General features: G+C 33.0%; 1 protein-coding gene across 5 annotated transcripts in view; it reads right to left on the bottom strand.

Annotated features, from left to right (window-relative positions):
* LOC124538838 overlaps positions 1-24,639 on the bottom strand; it is a 160,264-nt gene that overhangs the window by 42,025 nt on the left and 93,600 nt on the right. For 4 of the 5 annotated variants that reach the window (XM_047116062.1, XM_047116064.1, XM_047116065.1 and 1 more), the window contains 2 exons: positions 7,802-8,002; positions 3,080-3,219 (listed from right to left, as the gene is read on the bottom strand). In XM_047116062.1, the coding sequence (XP_046972018.1) occupies positions 3,080-3,219; positions 7,802-8,002 (341 nt within the window). Of the gene's footprint in view, positions 1-3,079; positions 3,220-7,801; positions 8,003-12,472; positions 12,676-12,807; positions 12,915-24,639 lie in introns of those variants that run through there. The other variant, XM_047116067.1, reaches the window with a different exon arrangement.

Raw genomic sequence — 24,639 nt, 5'->3', positions numbered from 1 at the left:
GGTGTATTTGCCGAGATTAATTTGGCAACGTTTAATTTGTCGGATTAACGGCCGTAATTATTAAATCTCTAGCTCATCTCGTCTGTTATATTGTTTTATGTGACTCGTCCTAATTTACATCTTCACTTGGATGTTTAAGATATGTATGGGAATAGAAAGTTTTAAATTAATAGTCGGTAAGTGGATTAACATATCCCAAGTAATAGTATGTGCTCGTCAGCTGCTAGCAGCTCAGATGCTAAAGAAATATTGACCATTCCCTACTTCATAATTATGCCACAAGGCATAGAATTTTTATGTCACTTACGACTAATTACACTGAGTTCTGTCAAAACAAAATACAACAATGTTGAGTATTAATGTAAAGCGGTAAAACAAGTGATTATTGGGTACATACTCAGAGGAAGCCTAAACAGCACGACAGATACATAAATTTGAAAATTAGTTTAATAATAACTCAATACAAATTCACGATTCAACTCAAACGAATTCATTAAGTTTATGTGAGAAGATTTATTTTCAAATAGTTGTCGCTCGCAATAGGAAATGCTTGGTAGTTGTTAAGCATGAAAAAGTAGAAAATGACAATTTTATCAAATTCGGTTTAATGGTTTAGCCGTGACAGAGCACTCGAAAGAATAACTGACAGACAGACAGTACTTTCGCATTTAGAATGTGACTGTACAATAACATGTACTGCTCATGAGTGCAGTTATTGCTAATAGGCAGTACAACAACAACAACAGCCTGTAAATTCCCACTGCTGGGCTAAAGGCCTCCTTTCTCGTAGAGGAGAAGGTTTGGAACATATTCCACCACGCTGTTCCAATGCGGGTTGGTGGAATACACATGTGGCAGAATTTCTATGAAATTTGTCACATGCAGGTTTCCTTACGATGTTTTCCTTCACCGCCGAGTACGAGATGAATTATAAAGACCAATTAAGCACATGAATCAGTGGTGCTTGCCTGGGTTTGAACCCGCAATCATCGGTTAAGATGCACGCGTTCTAACCACTGGGACATCGACTCATATATTATATAGGCAGTACAATAAACGGATAATTTAATATTAAACTTTCCACGAAACACCATACGCCTTAGATAAGTAGTGGAGCAACAGCTGGCTGAATGCGCCGTGCTTGTGATGTGAGTGTAACCCGATCATTCGTGGTGCGGCCACTGAGCGCGACGGACGTAACCGACACCGGCCAACTCGCTCGTGACGAACGAAAGTTGATTTCCTTTAGGGACATTCGAGTTACGCTCGCAATCTTACGTTAACTCATTCTTTAGAAACTTAAAAATGATACGATATAAATTAATGTAACAAAGAGGTTTTACTTTAAACGTCATGTAAACAGTTTGTTCAAATTCAACTGTTGAATTAATGTATATTGTTCCATTTAATTGAATTTCTTTTTATATTGTAAAGGTTTTAAACTTTTTAATCTTTGGCACTTAGTGACGGTCTCGACACAATTTTTATCTACATTCATAAATCAACCGTGACTATAATTCGATTCCACATTCCAATTCATAACATAATAGCAAAATAAAAATGAAAATGCTATTTTTTATGTAATCAAATCAAATTTTACTTTATTCAAGTAGGCTGTTACAAGCACTTTTGAATTGACATTTAACAAACTTTAAAGTGAAGCTACCGGTTCGGAAAGTAGATTCTACCGAGAAGAACCGGCAAGAAACTCAGTAGTTATTCTTTTTCACCATTTGAAAATACAGTCATGTTAGTTAAATACAAAATAAAATATATGTATGTAATATATCCTGCTTGTCAACATATATTAATTCGACGCTTTTTTATCGTCTGTATAATCTAGTATTCAATAATATGCCTTCTTTACCAATGTAGTTTTTACAAATGACATTTATGAAACGGCATACTATCATACTTTTTTTAGGGCAGATGTGCCTTTGGCGCTTAGATGTCGAATCATGGACACAGTGTCCAACTGTCGTAACAAAAATAATAAGCCGTATTTAATTCATCTAAGATGCTATATCCGTGTAATCTACTTACCGGAACACAAGAGCTCAAGTATTGATGCCTCGCATTGAGCAAGACAGACAATAAAGTCACACACAAAGGCGTTTAAATTAGTTTACCAGTATTACAAATGTTCGTCAGGGTTTACAAAAAACGTATCAAATTACAAGGCATGGTTGATCGCTAATGGGATAATGCAATGCCTACGTAATAACAGGGCGAGTTGCATAAATGATTGATTTACTATAAACTATCTGCGAGCTTGGCGCAGTTCAGGTAATTAAGGACGTTTCGATTAAATTGGATGTATTGGTGCAAGACTCTTTGAAATATTGTGTAACTCGATTATTTTGATTCATCTCTGTAAAATATAATTTAGACAACGTTAAAGTTGAATTGGATTCGAATGAAAAATATGAGTAACAGTCCGAAATATGGAAGTTGAAATTGTTTACATTCTTTCGCCTCAGACAGCACGTAAGTACGTTGGTGCTGAAGTCTTTCCGATCGATTCGAATTTGCCGTCTCATCGAAATATGAGTAAAAGAGAGAGAGGGAGAGAACAGAGAGAGCCTGAATTTCTTCACTATAATATGTTTCGTGTTGATGACTGGTCTCCCTTAAGATTGGCCACCGGTCAGAAACCAGTCAGAACAATATCATCATTTAAAAAAATGTTCATATATGTCCCAAGATACAACCAAATTAAAATGAACTTGTAAAAGGAGCTTGGTTACTACAACTTAATTTATCTATATCTATCTCACTTCAATTGATAAGAGTATAATTTACAAAGTCACTAATTCAATTGAATTATTATTCTTTATTGAACGGAGCCGAGATGGCTCAGTGGTTAGAAGGCGTTCAGATATAATGAAATTACGAAATCATATATGATATAATGAAATTCTGTCACAAGTATATCCCACTAACCCGCATTGGAACAGCGTGGTGGAATGTTCCAAACTTTCTCCTCAAAGGGAGAGGAGGTTTTAACCCAGCTGTGGGAAATTATGCTTATACTGTCGTTGTTGTCTGAACTAATTACTATCTATATATAAGTACGTACCGTTCTTCCAGCATCTCGTTAAACGTCTTAGATTTGCCTCTCGGCTGGTGCGTCTCGTTCTCGAAGCGTCGCACCTCCACGCACCGCTCTATGATGTGTTCCACGCGCTTCCGTCGCGATGATTTCCAGTTGTCCAAGTTCTGATGAAACACAAAACAAAGTATGAAAACATAAATTAAAGAATGACGTTCAATGTTCTATCGATAAAAAATTTTAGGGCATTGTCAACGAGTGTGAGTCAATTTCATGACAATCTACTACTACTCCGAACCGAACTACAAATTCGATTGTGGAGATTTCAGAATAAATATACAATACTGATATATCAAACATTCTTAAATATGGTCCATAGTAGTTACATTAATCTGATCCCAAAGTAGCTGAAGCACTTGTGTTATGGAAAATCAGAAGTAACGACGGCACCACAAACACCCAGACCCAAGATAACATTGAAAACGAATGAGCTTTTTTACATCGATTCGGCCGGGAGTTGAACCTTGGACTTTTGAGCGGCGTACCCATGAAAACTGGTACACACTACTCGATCACGGAGGTCGTCTTTTCATTTTAAAAAGGTAACAATGACTCCACTCATACTCATCTGCCTTTCTTTCTCCAAACGAAAAACGAATATAATTTCAACAACAATAATTATTCATGAACTTCTGTACGCATTTTGAAATAGCTGGAATTATCGGTATTAAAAAGCCATAAGTTTAAACGATTATTAGTTTTCCTTCCTCGAGCATCAGTAATAACAAGTTTGAAGTCAAGACGGCTAATATCGCCACAATTGCTACCAGAGATCGATAAATAGTCTCATTATCTAGTAACGATGTTTCAATTTCCTATTCAAGGAATGTTGCATTCGAGATAACACTCAACACATGTCAGATCGCGTGCGCAGTTTTTTTTTAATTCAAAATTGTCAGCGATAATTTAGTAAAAGGCGATAATAATACTGCCTAATCCAACAAGGAGTTTATATTTGAAACAGATTTAATATTTACATTTGTCATATATATTTTTAAATAATGATACTATGAAAATATCATACTTTTACTATACATGTTTGGTTTCTAATGATTAGAAAACTTATTTGCATTTCACTTCCTTCATCGGTACAATCTAAAAAGATCACTATTAATCGTCTTTGAAGAGTTAACCTTAATTATGTACACAAGCAAACATGGGTTCGTTTACGTTTAAATAAATTGCAACGCTAGGTGTACTGCGTGCCATTTTAAGCGAGGCAAACTTGCGGTCTATGCCGTACAAGGTTTTCACGGAAAGTTGGCATTTAGGTCAATCGCTTGTTTGCAAATATATTTTTTTACCTTACGACTGACTATATTTTAGCCGAATGGGTCTTCTATTGGGGTTTGTTTAGGTATTACGATAGAGTGTACTTGCGGTCATTACTTTTGATATTTTAGTTTTACTTTTGTACCTGTTGTATTCGAGTTGTTTCACATGAAACACTTAAATGCCCATTTGTAACTATAGCGCCGAAACTCTTTAATCTTTCTGGATTAACGCATCATAAAATTTGAAGTTTTTTGATAGCGAGAAATTCGTTTAAGCTATCTTTCTGACGTCTATCAATGTGACGATATATGGTATTGAGTATGTATCCGTTAAAAATTTACAACCATAATTATCTTATGTATAATTTACATTATATATTATTTACTTGCAAGGAGGGCGGATAAATAGACCACCTGTTTTGTGTATCTCACGGCCCATAGACCCAATGTTTAAGTCTGTCACCATAACAAATTTTAACCAACCCTTAGAACGCCATTGATTCAATCGTTTAAATGTTTAAAGCATTGGTATCAAACAGACATACGTTGTATAGACAACAAAAATGCTAATATTGTTGTGATCTGGTTTCAAGTGACTGAAATTACAAGGACAAGAGACATCTTTGATGGTTATCGACGTATTGACAGATTGAATAGTGCCTTAAACCTGTAACCGGTAACCCAAGGTACATGGGCAATGACCAATCACGATCAAAGGGCTCATTAACTTGTTAGTCTTCTTAAAATAACATAAAAAGAATATGACTATATTAATTATTGTTGTAAATTATAAATTGACATTATAAAAAAAAAAAAATATCCCGCTGAGTTTCTTTCGCCGGTTCTTCTCAAGTCTGAGGTATTATATTCCGAACCGGTGGTAGATTATCGACAATCAATAAGAAAGTGTAAACACTTCTATTTTGAATAAAGGTTTTTGACTTTTGACTTTGACTTTGATTAATTTACTAAAAAAATAATAATGACATCATCATCAAAATGTGTGACGCATTATATCAAAACATTTTTGTCATGAAAATAATATCGATTACGCGGAATATTTTCAAACTGCGGATGTTTTCGATTCGTTCATGATTTATTGGTTGGTATTTAGTGTTACAGTAAGAATTTATGGAGCATAAATTATTGATAAATATGACTGTTGTTTGAGGAATTCGGTGAAATTGTTTCCCTCGACATTTATTCCAGGGCAGACGATTTAAAGTCCTGATTGATTTGGCAGATGATTACACTGTGATCTTGTGATGGTAAAATATCTTTGTAATTATCATTTGTAACAAAGTCACAGGCACTCTTTTATCATATACATATAAGATAATAATCTATATCAAATTATTAATTAATAAGAGGAGCGTTTGTTGATAAATAGATTCCATTGAACGTAGCTTATCAACTACGTTCAATGGAATCAAATACAGAAATATCTCTCTATATTTGATTAGTGAACGAGTAACCATTCAGTTTCTCACCGGTTCATGGTAGAATCTACATCTCAATGTTTCAGCTTTACGTTTAGTCGTGTAAGTATATATAGCCACAATAAGATATTAAAACGCATATCGTCTTCAGTGTTAACAATAATACAAAATTTCAACAAATACAGTTGAGTTGTTTAGTAGCACACATACAGACATAGTTTCGCATCTATAATATTAGAATTTATATAAAAACTGAACTCAGAAGCGCTCGTCTTATTAATTCTCGTCTAGATTCTTCGATCTACGAGTACGCAACAGATGAACTATCTCACGGCAATTATGAAATATTCAAAACATGGTAACTATTCCAGGGTAACGATTCAATTATCTGTCGAACATTCGAGACATTTTAACGACTGCTATAAACGGGTGCATCTCTGGAATCGCCGTCGCCGGAAGTGCCGGGGCCCGTAAGCGCCGCCGTGGCACGCCGCGTGTTTCCGTTCGTATCGACTATTCGTTGATTCTACATAAAAAGTGAAAACAACGCTCGCTATACGTAATTTCATTAAAAACTTTTATCCGGTCTTGGGCTTTGGTGATTGAGCTTATTCGTTAATTTGGACTTTTTGCAGCCATGCCTTCGTATTTCGCATACTGCTCGTACTTTAGAAAGACCGAAAATCTTAAACGTATTTCCGTTCAGTAATTATTTGTTTATCTGTTTTAATGAATCAACAATGTTGCTGATTTAATATAACTTTTTGGAATTTCAAGTGAAAAAATCCCTGACATAAATTTTAGAGCTCAATTTCATTGATATTTGATTATGATTCTGTATCTATCTTATGTCTTAAATGTCACCAGAAAATTGTAAAAAACGTTAGATTATAATCTATTTCGCGAGATTGTGAACTGCCGAAAGATTGTGAACCGAAATATACTAAATACAATTTAAACGCGTTATTTTTCTATAGATTATATCGAAGTAAACTTTAATTCTATTATAAAAACTCTAACCTAATCGAAATATTATGAAATATCGAAATTGTTTATGTTTTATTTTAAATTGTACAAACGTTCACAATCTCTACAATTTTGCGTGATTATAATCTATTTACAATTTTATGGTGACATATATAAGTTTCTATTTCCCTTGGTTATGCCATAACTTGAACGACTTTACCATTTTATTTCTCTTTTTTTATTTCATAGTTTGTAGAATGTTATCATGAAAATAAAAGTTACGTAAATTGGAAATATTAATAGCAAATACAGTACAACGTTTTCAGGGTCAGTTCTTTTTAAATTTACTTGATAATTATTATTATCTTCATATTTATTTTTGTGTTAGTATTGTTTTGTTCCGCTCCGATAATTGCATTTTTTAATCGTAATACACCTATATATTATGGACATTATATAATTACATCTGATAATTTATACGCTGCTATTATTAATTAATTTTCTAATTGATGATTCTTTATATAAACTGTTGATAGAGGTCACTATTGTCGATGTACTGGGAGTAATATTAAATTGCGAAACTTGGTAGGGCTTTGTGTCGTGTCGGGGTAGGTACCCACATAACACGTATTCTACCGCCAAACAGAAATAAGTACTCAGTATTGTTGTGTTCCGGTTTAAAGGGTTAGTGACCCAGTCTAATTACAGACACAAAGAACGTAATATCTAATCTTAGTTACCATTATTTGCGGCATATTGGCGGAGGGCTGGTTAACATTTCTTACAGCGCCATTGTCTATATGGTGGTGACCATTAGGTGGTTTGTTTGCTTGTCAATCAACGTTATCATAAAAAAATTAGTCAGATTCTAGAAATCCACAACGTAAGCGCTTCAGAAACATTTACGCTTGTCCCTAAACCAAATATTTTACGGCGTCAGCGTATCCGGCGGATGAGTCACCTATCAGAGGAGGTCTTAATAACATTAAAGATAGGAAATTTGGTCTCACCGACTGCCAGTCCTCCTGCCTTTCGATTCGAGCAGGCTCTGTCCTCTTCGCGAGTTCCGCTCGTCTCAGCTGTTCCCTTGCCCTCGTGCCGAGGTCTGCTGGACCGACTTTGATGAACTGTAAAGGATTCGCTGCCGGCTTCCCCGGTATTACAGCCGCTGTGTGCGGCCGCGTCGCGAGAAAGTCCGCGCTGTCTGTTGTCTGGAAACAAAGATGGGAATTATAAGTAACATGTTAACTTTATACTTAATTAAACTTTAACGTTTAAGCGTGTGCGTGTGTGTGTAATTGTAAGTTGGCTGCACACATAGAAGAATAGTAATTTTCAACGTAGTTGTAATTTCTTAGAAACTGTTATCTTTATGATTTATAAACTATTGAATAGACAGACGAAACAAGGTACTTATCATTTGAATTAGTTTTTTTTGTATTTCTGTAAAAAGTTGCGATGCCATTTTTTGCTACATAAAAAGGCGACCGTTATGAAAAAAAGAAGAATCTAATCTGAGTGTAAAATTACGTTAATAATGAATTAGACATAGACCTATCTAGTTTTACAATTAAGTACCTACGATGTGCCGTAACTGTATTGTTACGACATCACAAAAAATATTTAATTTTTAAAACGAATTAGAATTTGAGCCGTAACTACTTTTTATTGTTATATAAGAATTATGTGTCATAATAATATTACTTATTAATTTAACAAAAAAAATATAACGATAGAATGCTATCAACTGAAAAAGTACTGTTATATTTAAATGCATCAACAACAGCAGCCTGTAAATTTCCCACTACTGGGCTAATAGCCTCCTCTCCCTTTTGATGAGAAAGTTCCCTGTTCCAATGGTGGAATACACATGTGGCAGAATTTCTAAAATTTGACACATGCAGGTTTCCTCACGATGTTGAATTATATATGAACGAGATGAATTATAAACATAAATCAAGCACATTCAGTGGTGCTTGCCTGGGTTTGAACCCGGAATCACCGGTTAAGGTGCACGCGTTCTAACCACTTGGCCATCTCGCCTCCATCCATCAAACATTGTGTATACCTTTTGAATTTAGTGTCATGTATAGAACGACACAAATTAGATGTAGCATCGGTAAATGCAATGAAATGAAAATAAAACCGATTTCTGCCGATTTACACGACCAATAGAAATAGCTCCCTATCGAGCCATTCGACGCTAGTGGTTGCTATGGATTCTCGCGTCAAAGAAAGCAAGTGCATGTTAATTGACATGTCAAATTAACGAATTTATTAGGTTTTATGATATTACAAGTTATTACGTTTGTGCAAAGATCATATTCGCATGAGAAATAAATGTTGATATTTGGTATTGGCGTACTCAATTCGGATGTGATCGGTTTTACGAATATTGCCGATGCCACATCTAAGTTCCGTCGTACTGTACGTTAACATTGTAACTTGGTAGTATATAACTCATCTTATTACACATCATTAATAACGATGAAGATCGCGTCAGTACGCGGCCGTTGCGAAATATTAAACAACTGTACGAAGTGTGACCGACATTTTCGTTCCGTGACGAATTACACGTCAATTTAAAAATAATAATTTAACACGTAATAACAGCTCTGTGTTTATACTCTCTCTGTTTTTAAATACTTTTGTGTATGTATGTGTTAGTTATACACGAGAAACACTTTCTGAACGCATCCGTAAATGTCAAACATGGCAGCTGTCAAAAATGAACTGTGATGTCATCGAATTTAATATGGAAATATATGACATCGACTAAAAAAATCATTATTTTTAAACAATATATATGAATATCTATTTTAATGTTCTCATTTGAGATCGATTTACCAAATAGATTAAATAGTTATTATATTTAAATATCAGCTCGCTGTGAAACACACCGTCTTCACGAGCGTATTCTTTTATATTCTCTTTTCCCGCGCTTTTGCGATGTGTGTCACTCGAGATGACAAATGCATAATAATACAGATAATATAAATTTGTACAAAATTTAAATCAAATATTCATGAATATGTTAATACAAATCTGTGTATACTACAACTATATGACCACGAAATTATTGATCCTACTTATATTATAAATGCGAAAGTTTGGATAGTATATAGTTTGTTACTCTTTCAAGAAAAACCTACTGTATGGATTTGGATGAAACTTTACAGTTATATAGGTTATACATCAACATAACACGGAGACTACAATTTATAATGTGGTTATAATATAACGATAAATATCAAATACCCGTGCGAAGTCGGGGTGAGCCTATTATAGATAAATATGAAACCATTAAGAAGGTTTTTTTTTGTAATCTTATATTAGAAGTAAACTTTATCTTAAAATAATGAGCGTGTTACGTATAAGGCTTTATTATTAAATCACCTGATTAGCTTGTCATAAATATACAGGTACTCTAAATATAATATTTAAGGGGGTAATAACAGCTTCATATAACTTTTATAAATGTGCTTTTATAACATCAAAACAATCGAACTAAAACGAAATCATGCCTACATAAATAAAACATTTAAATCAACTTTGAAGGTAATAAAAATGAAAAACATACATAATTTATTGCAGAGTTAGCGTTAACAGCTCCATATAAAACTTAAACTTTCAATTTGGTTAATTGTATTTGGTGATACTTATGAGAAGATATATTCGTTTCATGATTCATACAATAAGACGTAATTAAATTCGTAAAATACTAACATAAAAGGATATCATTGAAAAATATTTAATAATTAAGCGTGTAATAACAGCTCCATATACATATTGTTCTTCCGTCATAGTTTAAGTAAGTTTTTGTTTTTGAATGAATAAAGAACCATACCAAATTGAGTGTATTCATTTATTGTTTCCTTTATAGGTAGCTGACATCTTTGCTCGCGATTTAGGAAAGGTCCTTAATGTTTTATGGTTAAAGGAGTAAAATCTCATCAAGTTTGGTTCATTAGTTTTGCCGTGAAAAGCAACAGACAAAAACATATAGTAATATTAGTATATATAAATTATTATAAGCGATGTCGTATTCAAAAGACTTCTCTAAAGCTAAATACATATAAAACTACATTAGTACACTTTTTTACGTGTGATTTTTTAACTACTCTTTAAGTCTATTCGTTCTTATATTTATGTATTTGTATGTACTATAAGGAATTTGTATAATAATTTAATAAACTTAAGTTTGATAACGACAATATTTATAGATTTTTTTTTAAAGAAATATAAAAAAAAGTAAAAAAGTAAAGTAACAGCCTGTAAATCACTCACTGCTGGGATATGGCCTCCTCTTCCATTAAGGAGAGGGTTTGGAATATATTCCACCACGCGGTTCCAATGCGGGTTAGTGGAATGCACATGTGACAGAATTTCGATGAAATTAGACACATGCAGGTTACCTCACGATGTTTTCCTTCACCGTCGTGCACGAGATGAATTTTAAACACAAATTAAAGAAATATAAAGTTTCAACACAATATATTTTTGCAAATAATACGTACGTAAATATAGAGGTTTAAACTATTTATAGAGAAAGCAGCCTATTGTGTATGGAATTATTATTCGTAATTCGTTTTATTACCTATTTAGTATGCTATTTATATATGAATTACTACCGATTTTACGTAAGCGAATGTGTTAATATGGTAAAATATTCTAACTGTGGCGTTAAAATAATTATAAGGAGTCAATAAATTTACAGCCTTTATAAACGATTTCTCTTTTTTTATTGAAAGCCGAAGACAATATTGTTTAATTGATAACACTTACACTTCCCTTGGTGGTAGGGCTTTGTGCAAGCCCGTCTGGGTAGGTACCACCCACTCATCAGTTATTCTACAGCCAAATAATAGTACTCAGTGTTGTGTTCCGGTTTGAAGGGTGAGTGAGCTAGTGTAACTTCAGGCACAAGGTACATAACATCTTCGTTCCCAAGGTTGGTAGCACATTGACGATGTAAGGAATAGTTAATATTTCTTACAGCGTTATTGTCTATGGGTGCTAGAGACCACTTTTCATCTGGTGGCCCATAAGCTCGTCCGCCAACCTAAACCATAATAAAACACCCTTAATGTTATTGATAAAACCACCACAGCCCATAGACATTGTCCGTGATAAATACATGAAAGCGCTAACAACCTTGAGAACTAAGGTCTTATGTCGATGGTGCCTTAGTTACTGGCTCACTCATCCTCTGAACCAACACAACAAGAAGTATTGCTGTTTGACCATAAAATTTGTTACAACCTACACTTACCCATATTAATTTATCATTCTTTTGTTTTATTTATCTTATTTAACACAGTCTTATTTAAATATGCATTAATCAACAATATTATAAATGTGAGAGAAACTCTGTCTGTCTCCTCTCTTGCCTCTCTTTCAAGACTATCTACGACTACTTTCAATAAACTGTATCTGAGGATATTTGGTTTGAAGCAAACTCGAACTTCCGAAAAGGACATAGGTCACTTTTTTGCCTAACACAACTAACACCCTAAAACGCGAGCAAAGCTTCGGGCGACAGCTAATAACTGATAAATATATAAACATTTCATTCTTTTCATACTTTGCAAACACATATAACTTTACCTTTGAATCGTTTAATAAATGAAAGTATAAATAAAATTTTAATTGATATTGATTTAACAACATATAGCACAAACCTCATAGACAAATAAGAAAGCGCCCTACGAAAGTTCAAACCAGCTGCAATGTTATATATAAACTGCAGTGCGTTGCCGCTCTAAATTTCCACACATTAAATATAGAACCACGGACTTATTCACTGTTCACACTTGGCACTCGCGTCTATTTTCGAACGGACGGATCTCCGTTTTCGAGCTCCCGTAGTAACCCAATTTCGTAACTGGAATTCCAAATTTGAAAATATTATCTAATCATTATAATGTAATAATTAAACCACCATAAAAAACTTTTCAAAAATCGAATTCAATCGAAAAAGTTTTCATGTTAAATTAAACAAATAAAAACTCCTTACGAATTTCGAGTTACAACGTTCTGTATAATCTGTGCAAGTTACGCGAGTTCTCCACTTGAACAGAGACAAGCCACTGACTTTCGCGCTTTTCCACCGGGGAAAGTAAAACCTCGTCGTAATTAATACTGCATCATTTTTAATGCAAACTTAGTGAGCGGTAACGATCGATTAGACGATTACACGGTCATGACTATATCTTTAGGGTTCGCTTGTGAAATAGATAACCAAATCAATGAAAAAAATCAATACACATTCTGCCATAACTATAATTTCAGCACACCACTTTCTAAGACAAATCACTGACCTAAAATAATTGAACTATTGATAATTAACATCATCAGAACAGGTTGAACAAGTTAAGTCTTAATTACCTTGAAAATAATCAGTAATTGTTACTGACCGCAATTAATGTACATAAATATAATTACATATTAATTCATGAATATCGATAATAATTGTCGTGCATTTTGAAGCTGAGATTTTTGTTTTGCATGTAGGACGAACAACAAGTGGAATAAAACATTAGGAAATTAGTATAGTCAACGTGACGTCACCAACACCCAACGTTACCTACCACTGATTACCCCATGATCGAAATCCGGAAACAGTGTAAGGTAATGCTTGACGGTGGAATATATTTGCACTACCCAATATACCACTGCAAAAATGTAATTGGTAAGCTGTATCAGTACTGTATTGGTACAACTATATATGAATATATTAGATAGATGTTATTTCACAATTATTTCACAATCACAAACGAGGAAGGCCTTGAGCATGGATGTGGATGGAAGTAAAGGTAGAGGACGACCAAGGAAACGATGGATGGATTGTGTGAAAGAGGATATGGTTAGAAAGAATGTTACTTATGAGATGACGTCTGACAGAGAAGTATGGAAGTAGAAAAAGTTCATGAGAAAAATTTAAATTTTGTACAAAATCACGTGTAGCCTTTTTTGCTTTCAAGATTTAATGGTTTTGTGAAAAACAGATTCTTGAATAATCTTTGAATTTGCTATATTATCCTATCTATCCTTATTCTTTCTTTACCTTAGTAATGATTTATAAACAAAACATAAGCTCAAGAATATTTCAAGATTTGAACCCGCAATCCAGTTACGATTTGAGTAGTTGATTCACCTGAGCCGTATCGATTCCTACGATCAATAAAATAGTTATTTAATAAAAGTCGTATCTTATCAACGATCTGCCCACGCCGGCCCACGTCTATAACAAACATTATATAAGATAACTAATCATTTTTTTAATAACGATGATACAACAGTTAATCATATTGTCAAGTTGTTGCGAATTGTTTTATATATATTTTAGCTAAGCACGCGACTTGCGTATTTGAGACAGGTATGACGTCATTGAAATTTATTAAAACAATACGATATTAAGTAAATGTATATTCTGTGTTACGTTCTTTAATGTAGTTTAAATTATTTAAAATAAATTGTCTTGCAAACATACGAGCATTGCTGAGCAATGATTTTTTTTTTAATTTTTAATCATGTTTGTTAATCATGGTGTTGTCTGATCACGCTGTATACGCACGTGTACCTACAATGTATGTCTATATTATAATAATGTGGTAGGGATTTATGTCTGAATAGGTAAACAATACGTACTTAATATTATTGTATTTCAGTTTGACATAACATCTTAGTACCCATAGTTAGTAGAGTATTAGCTATGTAAGGTGTTAAAATTCCTTTTGGCGCTAATGTCTATGGGCAGTGATGACTTACCATCAATTGGACAATCCGCCAAACAATATTATAAAAATAGTAACGTGTGACTGTTGACATGTAAAACGTGTGAACGGCGAATAAACCATAGACCACCTCTATAAATAGACGTAGTTATTTAATTCCACGAGAACAAGACCTCGGGCGAATGCAAAACAATAATAAAAAATATCCAAACGGAACCAAAGGTTTAATATTAATAATGTTTGAACAACTTATGCTCGCGTGTTCGTCCGTCATTATTTATATGTTGTGGCCACTCTCGTGTAACATGTCATCTTTTTCCGCTTGATAATAAATGAAATTGTGAACGTCTAAATATAATTATATCGGTAATTGATGGCATTGCAATACACAACGTATTGACGTTTTAAAGGAAAATGTGTCGCGGGAAACTCTTATTCTAATTTAGTTATTTGTAACTTATCATAACTCGTTTAATACGCCTGACGAACGAATGAGATGAATACATCATATATTTATAGTACTAAAAATATTTTTCGCAAACACTTTTCTTCCAGCATTATTGAAAAAAGTCCACTCTACAAAAAGATTGTGGGTTCAAACCGAAGCAAGTAAACAATTTTCATACGCTTAATTTGTGATCATAAATCATCACACGTTGAAGAAAAACATTAAAGTGTTGGATGAAAACAATCACCATTGAAGCAGATAGTATGTCAATTTATATGATATTATTTTTATTTTAAGCATACAAACACTCTTTTCATCAATTAAATAAACTATTGTAACTACCTACTAACAGAACACACTGAAATAAAGTTAAAAACTGTCTACAAAAGGGTATTGTAGTCGACTAAAGATAAATTATTCTTAGTGTTGTATCAATCTTTTTTGTAAGGTGGTTACAGCATTGTCTTATTGGCAATATTGATTATTTTATTAAAATTTGTTAAATTAAAATTTGTCACTTAAAACTAGAAATAATATTATAATAGTACAAATTAAATAAGACATTCCGTGTTGTATCCACTGATGACTGTAGACTCTTTACGGCCTTCTATTAAAATAAAGAGTTTGTTCCAGACACATTAACAAGGCTTACTTTATACGTACGAAGTTTAATACAATTTAATTTTTCCCGCTGTTATTTAACTCTAAATATTAGTATGTGTGGTTCGAATCCTGCAATTGAATTTTAAATCCACGCAATTGAAATTGAAATGAGATTAGCACACACTTATGGTACTGGTAGCATTACGGTCTAGTAAAATAAATCTTGTATTTTTTCGCACCAAATACAGCTATCTCTTTAAAAACTTTAAGAAACGTAATTCGACAATGGCTAGTAATATTATGCGATACATTACACCGTTTCTGACATAACGTTGTGGCGAAATCGTGAGACTTATACTTCTAATTAGAAAGGTTAGATGAACAGCTGATTAATTACGACTATTTGAAACTTGCCATTATATTACAGAGATGGTAACGTTTTATTTTAAACTAATTTTATATGATTATTGTGGGTGTTAACTTGAGGAGGTTTATTATTATTTATCGATGTTAGTCATCAGGCATAACAGACAGACATACTTTAACACATAGACAGAGCTTTTGTATGTAGTGGTTTCAGTAGTTTTCACGTGATTGACGCACAAGGAAATTTCGGAATTTCGATAAATCTTAAAACAATATGTTTATATGCAATGGAAAAATGTAATTATTTGAATTGTAAAATAATTATGCTGTTGCACTGTTACATACAATTAATGTAACATTTTTTCTATAATTGACATTTCTACTATACTTTATTACGTTATATTGTTAGTGTATGGATCAAATGCCTCTGCCAATTTTTTTGGTTTTACTTTAATTTTATTGAACTCAATCGATTCAAATTTGGGACATACTAATACATGCCCACTTAATCTTCCAGGTACGCTAGCATTTTATTCGATTCAGTAAATATATAGATAATTAATAGTGATTTTTAAGTACGTATCTTTGATTTAATATTTGTTTTGTTGTTATTGACAATTCAGAGACATGCGTGGTCTGATAAGACATTGGAATTAATAGCAGTTTAAAATAAATATCTCCACTAATTTCTTAGTAAGTTTTGGTAATACACTCAGACTCACCAGACAAGGACGATAAAACGTGTTGCACTGTTAAGTATAGTAGAAGCTGTCGACTGGATGTCCCGCACTCTAACAGTAGACTGTGTGGTGGTCACACGTTACGAAGCAGGCTTTCACTCGATACGTGACTATTTTTTTAAAAATACAACTTATTCCCATGTTATCTGTAACGCCTGTTAAATAAGGCGAAGATCTTCTTCATTTTGCATTAAGATATTGACGGGTGTTCACTAGCGTCGAATTAATATAATTAATTAAGGCTTTTGAAGTGTTTCTCGGTTGGTTTAAGTGATAGATTTCTATGTATAATTTAAGCGAAATTTAATGTTAAAGCTAGTTTTTATATTTGAATATGACATATACGATATTAATCATTTTGTGAATTATGAACATATAACAAAGTCTACGTCACTTTTTCGGGTTTGAACCCGCAATTAGAATCAAACTACTGGGATATCTCTCTTATTCATTGTATTGCATTATATTTAATTATTTATATAAACCAAGTGGATAATAAAGTCAAACATAAAATGGAATAAATTGTATTTTATCCATTTTCCTCTAAGAGACAGTACAACTTTTTAACAATGAAACAAATAAAATATTACATTTATGTTTAATCCAAGTATATATATAGCCTTCATTATGTGTTAAAAATGTATCGTAAATTAATATGATTCAGAAAATAAATTAATTCGCATCAATAATTGTTCTGAGCATCACCTACTGACCACGTAACCTATTTTCTGTTTAGTCTTTTATTAGCCGATTCAAACCACAAGAGGATAAAAGAAAAACATTGGGCATGGGCTTGACGCGAAATGTTTGGTAAACTTAAATAGTAGTTATTGTTTAGTATTTTACAATATAGCTGATCTGTTAGGCAATGTTAATCAAAAGTTTATTTGTCTGTATGTATTTTTATTTGTTAAACTATTAAAAAAAATTTAGGAACAATCTTATGACATGTTAGTCTGCATAGATGTGTTGGTTAAAAAATAATAATGCCTAGTGTTTCCACTTAACAGCATTACGCGTCTTAAAACATTCGTTAAACGCGCTATACGTAACTCGGGACGCATTGCGAATTTTATTAACTGTGACTACTTCCACCGAGTTCATCTACATCACTTATTATCTCAGCTGAGCTCAAGTTAGCACTGGACACGATCGTGAAATGACAGAAGGGACATGTGACGTGCGTACTTTAATAAGATTGAAGTTCATTATAAATGCAAAAGGAGCTCTTGTACTAATTATACGGCCAAAGCACTAAACCGAAATTGATGCCTTTTTTAATCAATCGAGAAGTCTAAGGAAGGACTTTAGATGGCTGACAGTTGGTGATTATACTGTAAAGACGAGAGAAGCATCAAGTGGCAAATCGTAATACATATAGACAGTTTTTCTATAGAGTTTAAATGGTATACATTCGGTACCTAGTTACAACAAAGTATAAAAGAAAGCCACTTACCGCTGTATGTCCCTATGTATGCTTAGATCTTTAAAATTACGCAACGGATTTTGATGCGTTTTTTTTTAATAGATGAGCTATATGAGAGGAAGTTTTTTTGTATATAATACATGGACAATATAGTATAGAAACTAACAAAATTCTGTTGTATATTTAGTATTAGCATTGCACCCGTGCGTAGCGGAACGGGCCGCTAGTTATTATTGAAATACAAGTTCGATTCCTGATTCAAACGTTCTTAGCGTGTATAAAATTAATTAAAACTGCAATCATCGATGACGCGTTTCCTTGACACTAAGGCAATATCATGTCGTAATAGAATTTTATCGTCATCATAAATAATATTTATTACCGTCAATAAAATTACTCGATTTTAAATCCTCAATTAAGTTGTCTAATTGCCGAAGACACTCGGAAAGGTAATATTCATGACAGTTGAAACCGATGTATTGGAATGCTACTACATCGATTGGTAGCAAGATCATAGCGTTTAAAAAAACTAATTATAACAATCTTAATATGCTTTATAGTAAGCTATTACGAGCTCTTCAAATTGTCATATTACTAGATCAAATTTAATGCAAATGCTATTTACTGATTCTGAGTGTAGATTCTAACGAGAGATATTTATTAGTTACTCTTTTATATAAATATAAACATACTGTTGATTGTAACAAGTAGTAATTCCATGGTAGCTTATCACTTGTATAAGTTGGAATAAAATAATATGCTATTAATTATTATTAAACTTAGCATCGATTATTATTACAACAATTAGTGATTCAAACTTCTTAATATCGGGAAAATTTTAGATTCCAATTTTGTTATTGCATTGAAAGAGGTTATTAGTGACTTTGACTTTGACAAATTTGCAGCCCGCGATTTCACTCGCTTTTTAAGAGTAGCTAGCACCATAGGAAGTTTCATCAAATTCGGTTCAATGGTTTAAAGAGATAGACTGAGAACATTACTTTTATATTTACAATATTAGTGAAGATAGTTCAATTGAGATTATATTTAAATAGTTTGTTTATATAATTTCTAAATTACTTATAGTTAATAACAAACAACAACCTGTAAATTCCCACTGCTGGACTAAAGACCTCATCTCCTTTTTGAGGAGAAGGTTTGGAACATATTCCACCACGCTGTTCCAATGCGGGTTGGTGGAATACACATGTGGCAGAATTTCTATTAAATTTGGCACATGCAGTTCACATTCCTCACGATGTTTTCCTTCACCGCTGAGCACGAGATGAGTTGTAAAGACAAATTAAGCACATGAATCAGCGGTGATTGCCTGGATTTGAACCCGCAGTCATCGGTTAAGATGCACGCGTTCTAACCACTGGGCCATCTCGACTCCAGTTATAGTTAGACAAGGCCTTAATCTTTACTAAGAGCGTTTGACAATTTGCATTTGCATGAATACGTAATGTTACAAAACGAGGTAAAAGTCAAACGGACAACCGATATGACTCAATTCGACATTAAAAAAGGTATTCGCGAACGAGGTTCGGGTTCGCCCACTCGCACCGGTCATCGGTGACACATTATGAAACCTTGAGGTTATACGTACACATTTAATATTTTTATTCTTATGTATGTCATATATAAAATGGAATAAATTGTGTGAGAAAAGCCTTGAGCATGGATATGGACGGATATAGAGGTAGAGGATGACTAAGGAAACGATGGATGGATTGTGTGAAAGAGGGTATGGTTAGAAAGAATGTTACTTGTGAGATGACGTCTGACAGAGAAGTATGGAAGGAGAAGACATGCGCCGACCCCAAATAATATTGGGATAAGGGCAGGAGGATGGTAGGTTCAAATCATTTCTACTATTACAACTAGTACTGTACTATTGTTTTGGTTCGGTTTAAAGGGTAAGTGAGCCAGTGTTACAGGCAAAATGGATACAATTTCTTAGTTGTCAAAGTTGGTGGGGTTTCGGCGATGTAAGATGTTTAACAGTTCTTACAGGAACCAAAGCCTATGCACAGTGATGAATAGTCTTAACAGAAATAAAAACAAAATGAGAGGCACGTGGGTCTAAGCCACAACTTAAAATCTTATAAGGAACTGTTTTTCATGAGCTAAATTTATGAATGACGTGACTCAATGATAACACGTAGACTTTACTAAAAATTGCTAATATAAGTAAGTTTCTTCGTGGTAGGGCTTTGTGCAAGCCCGCCTGGGTAGGTACCACTCACTCATCAGATATTCTACCGCTAAACAACAGTACGCAGTATTATTGTGTTCCGGTTTGAGGGGTGAGTGAGCCAGTGTAACTACAGGCACAAGGGACATAGCATCTTAGTTCCCAAGGTTGGTGGCGCATTGACGATGAAAGAAATAGTTAATATTTCTTACAGCGTCACTGTCTATGGGTGATGACACCACTTACCATCAGGTGGCCCATATGGTCGTTCGTCAACCTATTAAAAAAAAACTTAATTTTCACGTGCTTGTTGAAAGAAAACTCTGAAGAAACCCACGCGAGTCGAATTCATGTTTATCACCCACTCGTATGGTGAAATTAGGTCTAAACGTTATCTTTAAAAACCTTTGCTTAGCGTGACATTAACGGAGGTGCGTTTAAGTTCTGTTGCACAATGAATGGGACTGAGGTAGATTCGAACAGCGAATCCAAATAACAGATATATTTTGATTTATCTCGTAGGATCCAGTCAGCGTTTGAAATGTAAGCGCAAATGTATTTGACATCACATTAAAAAACTTCAAAATTATCAATGTTTCTCACTATATATAACTAACCTAAGTATGAAGTTTCTCACTATATATTAAAACAAAACAGCACATAAATACATTGCGTAATTTTAAAGATATAAGCATACACATGGATAAAAGGAAAGCGGGAAGCGACTTTGTTTTATACTTTATAATATATAATATACTATATAAACCTATCTAACAGTGAAAAAATGTATTGGATCGTTAGTTCTGGAGATTACTAACCTACATAACAAGCTAATTTAACCACTTCGTAATATTAGTATAGATAAATATCTCCATATATGACAGATATATTAATAGCAGCGGCATCTTTGTAAGCAGTAGTTTAGCAACGTTTCAAATGGCAGATGTCTGTGACACACTGACGACATCCAATCAAATTTTAAAATTAAATACATAAATAAATCAGTCGTCTTTTATTTTGTAAGAATTTGACTATAAATTTCGCATCATTACGCAATTTGTGATGAATAAATTTAAATATTAAATTTTATTGTTGAATCATTAATTAAATATTTGGTTATCTTTGTAGTTGATTTATTTTGAATATTTGTTTAGGGCATAATAAAAAATAACCTAGTTCTTATAGATAATATATATAATGAGTTAGGTATCAACTCGTTATCAAATATGATAATATTCATAATGTAAAATATTATAATAATAAGTCTAGACGTTCTCATGCGTAATATAACCTTTTTTCGATATTCCATCACTTATTTGCTGCTTTTGTTTTACGTCATACTGACGTTGCCAGTGTAAGATAAAAAAAAAATCTTAACTGCACATTTTGATGCTTCGACATATATAAAGCGAAGTCCCCCAGCCTCGTGTGTCTGTCTGTATGTTCCAGATAAACTCAAAAATTATTAACGGTTTTCCATACGGTTTTCACTAAAAAACAGCGGCATATATAAGGAAGTTTTAGGTATATGACTTATTGTGGTTTTTATGAAATGTCGGAAAAAAGCAACGAATATTTATAAAAAGTCTTATGTCCACCCGTACCAGTACATTTATTACTGCCCTTATTTAAAAAATGAATTATTAGATAACTCACAAGCACACAAGAGTTATTATATAGCAACAGGCTACAGATGAAAGCCGTATTAACTAAGTATTTGACTTGAAAATTAATATTTTGATAGCAATATGTTACAATGAACTGTCTTTGTTACGTTAGATGTTTATCATCGGTGTTTCAGGTCTTATCATGAGTTCATAGTTTGCTTTCCTCTTCAAACAATAACGATACACCGTGCGTAGTTCAGATTAACAATAACTCCAGTAAAGTTTACATTAAAGTTTTGTTGTACTTGCTTATTGTGGTGTATTCATATTATATTTGCTTTGTTTTAGTTATCATATAATATATACTATTTTTAATATGGGTTGGTAGATTGGTAAATAAGTCATAAAATGGTAAGCGTTCATCACCATAGAAATTAGTACTGACTTTTGGGAATTAATACAGAAGATCTTGAAGAGCCTGTAGTTACATTAGCTAATTCACCCTTTAAAGCTCAACACAACATCACTAAGTATTGCTATTTGCTAGAAGAATAGGTGATGGGTGGTATATATCCAGATGGGGTTAATTAAAGCAATACAGCAAAGAAATTTCTTCTATATTATACATACAACACATAAGCAGATCTTTTATATGGCAGATTTTATCCAAAGGTTGTCTTTTTGGTTTAGACTTAGGACATTATAAAATTAATATCAGTATTTATTTACACATACATATTAACAACATTATAATGCTTATTATTAATATAATCATGTAAGTAAAACTTTATTCAAGTAAGCTTTTACAAGCAATTTGAATCGTCATTTTACAATTAAGTGAAGCTATCACCGGTTCGGAAAGTAGATTCTACCGGAAGAACCAGCGAGAAACTAGGTAGTTACTCTTTTTAACATTTAAAAAATACAAAGTCATGTTAGTGAAATACAATTATTTAAATTAACATATCCTGCTTGGGAGTCAACACGTATTAAAATTAAACTCCACGCTTTTTTATCATCTATAGAATGTTGTGTCGAATAATTGCTTGCATGCTTTTTTAATATATAGTCATATGTATTTATTTTATCAAAATCAATTAGTTTTGACGAAAGCATCAGTAAATATTTAAAAAATATAGGTACTTCAATCTGATACAAAGATAAAAGATAAATTTATCTTTATTCATCCATCATCTGAATGGTAAAAAGATTAAACTAAACATTCGTCTTGTAACATCCCATCCGCTAGGAACGGTAACAAGACGTAGTAGGAACGAACAGACTGACCGATAGCGGGTCGTTGACCTCGACCCACGTGTTCGTTCTCTGAGACCGGTGAGATCGTAATAATGTCTCAAATGGAAACAAAACTAAGATTTACTGTATTTTTTATTAACTTTAACGTTATATTGTTTGATAGACATTTATAGCGTTGTTTAGCATTATAAAAAATCCTACAACATAGCAATAAAAAAAACAAACAATACTATATATTTTAATTTATATGGTTTCAAATTAAGTATCATTATTTCTGTCTTATGTCGTACTTGATTGAAAACTCGTAATACAGAGTAATTTCCTTCACAATTGACCAGAGAAGTTTAGGGCCCTAAGTCTGTGGTAAATATAACAACGTTCTCATTGCAGATTACTTCTTTGTGTATGTTACTCATACGCAAGAGTATACAACATCAGTTTTAGAGCGACAAAACATAGCTTATGAATTCCCGGTACGATTAAACTTTATCAGCAACTAAAATCTAAAATATAGGATGAATTGATTATAACACAATTCGGCTTCTAATGAAAAGAAGTCCTTTGTTCTGATTTGAAATATTTAGTACATACGAGTATAATACTTCCCATTGTTGGGCTAAGATCTCCTCTCCTGTTTAAGGAGTGCGGGTTGGTGGAATACACATGTAGCAGAATTTATTTGATTACAGATTTCCTCACGATGTTTTCTTTCATCGCCGAGCACGAGATAATTCATAAGCTCAGATTAAGCTCATGATAATTCAGTGGTGCCTACTTGTCTATCATCGGTCAAGATGCACGCTTTCTGACCACTGGGCCATCTCGGCTCATTTAGTACATTCGAGTTAATTACTCTCTGATCATTCTCAAATTTATTCGTGTATAAATAATAAATATTAATGAGCAGGTTATATCCGTCCATTGATAATAATGTGATCAGCCTAAAGCACTTTTTCTCACCCACGTACATAACAAAGGATTTTTTCACGCTCAATTAGCTTCAATAGATTCATAAACATTCGAAACAGATATTTGTAAATTAATATTTGAATTGATTAAAATTCATCCATTGTATTTAAGTATTGAATAAAATTATAGAATTGCTATTCATCAGGAAAATGTTGCCAGTATTCTTGCCAACATTCCAAGAGGTCATGATTTTGTATATTTAAGGACTTAACATCTCTTATGTAAATAAATGTTTATTCAGGACTATTTAAGTTCGTTTCAATTTAGTCTTAACTAGAAAGTTTATTACGTCAAACGCTAGAAGTTACGATTTTAATGAACTTTAACGTTCAATTACAAAATCTTTTATTACTTTTCTAGTTTCGTTTTGTTTATAATTAAGGGTTTATACAAGTGTAGCATTTATTTTCAGCGAGAAAGGACTTTAAAACTTCAAATTTTATATACATCCCCAGTACTTAAGTTTTCTATATCTGGGAGTAACAAAAGTCTCTTTCTG

This window comes from Vanessa cardui, chromosome 21, assembly GCF_905220365.1.
Source record: "Vanessa cardui chromosome 21, ilVanCard2.1, whole genome shotgun sequence".
Classification (NCBI taxonomy): domain Eukaryota; kingdom Metazoa; phylum Arthropoda; class Insecta; order Lepidoptera; family Nymphalidae; genus Vanessa; species Vanessa cardui.
Note: the sequence above shows the minus strand (reverse complement) of the source record. Positions and strands in the feature narration are given on the sequence as shown.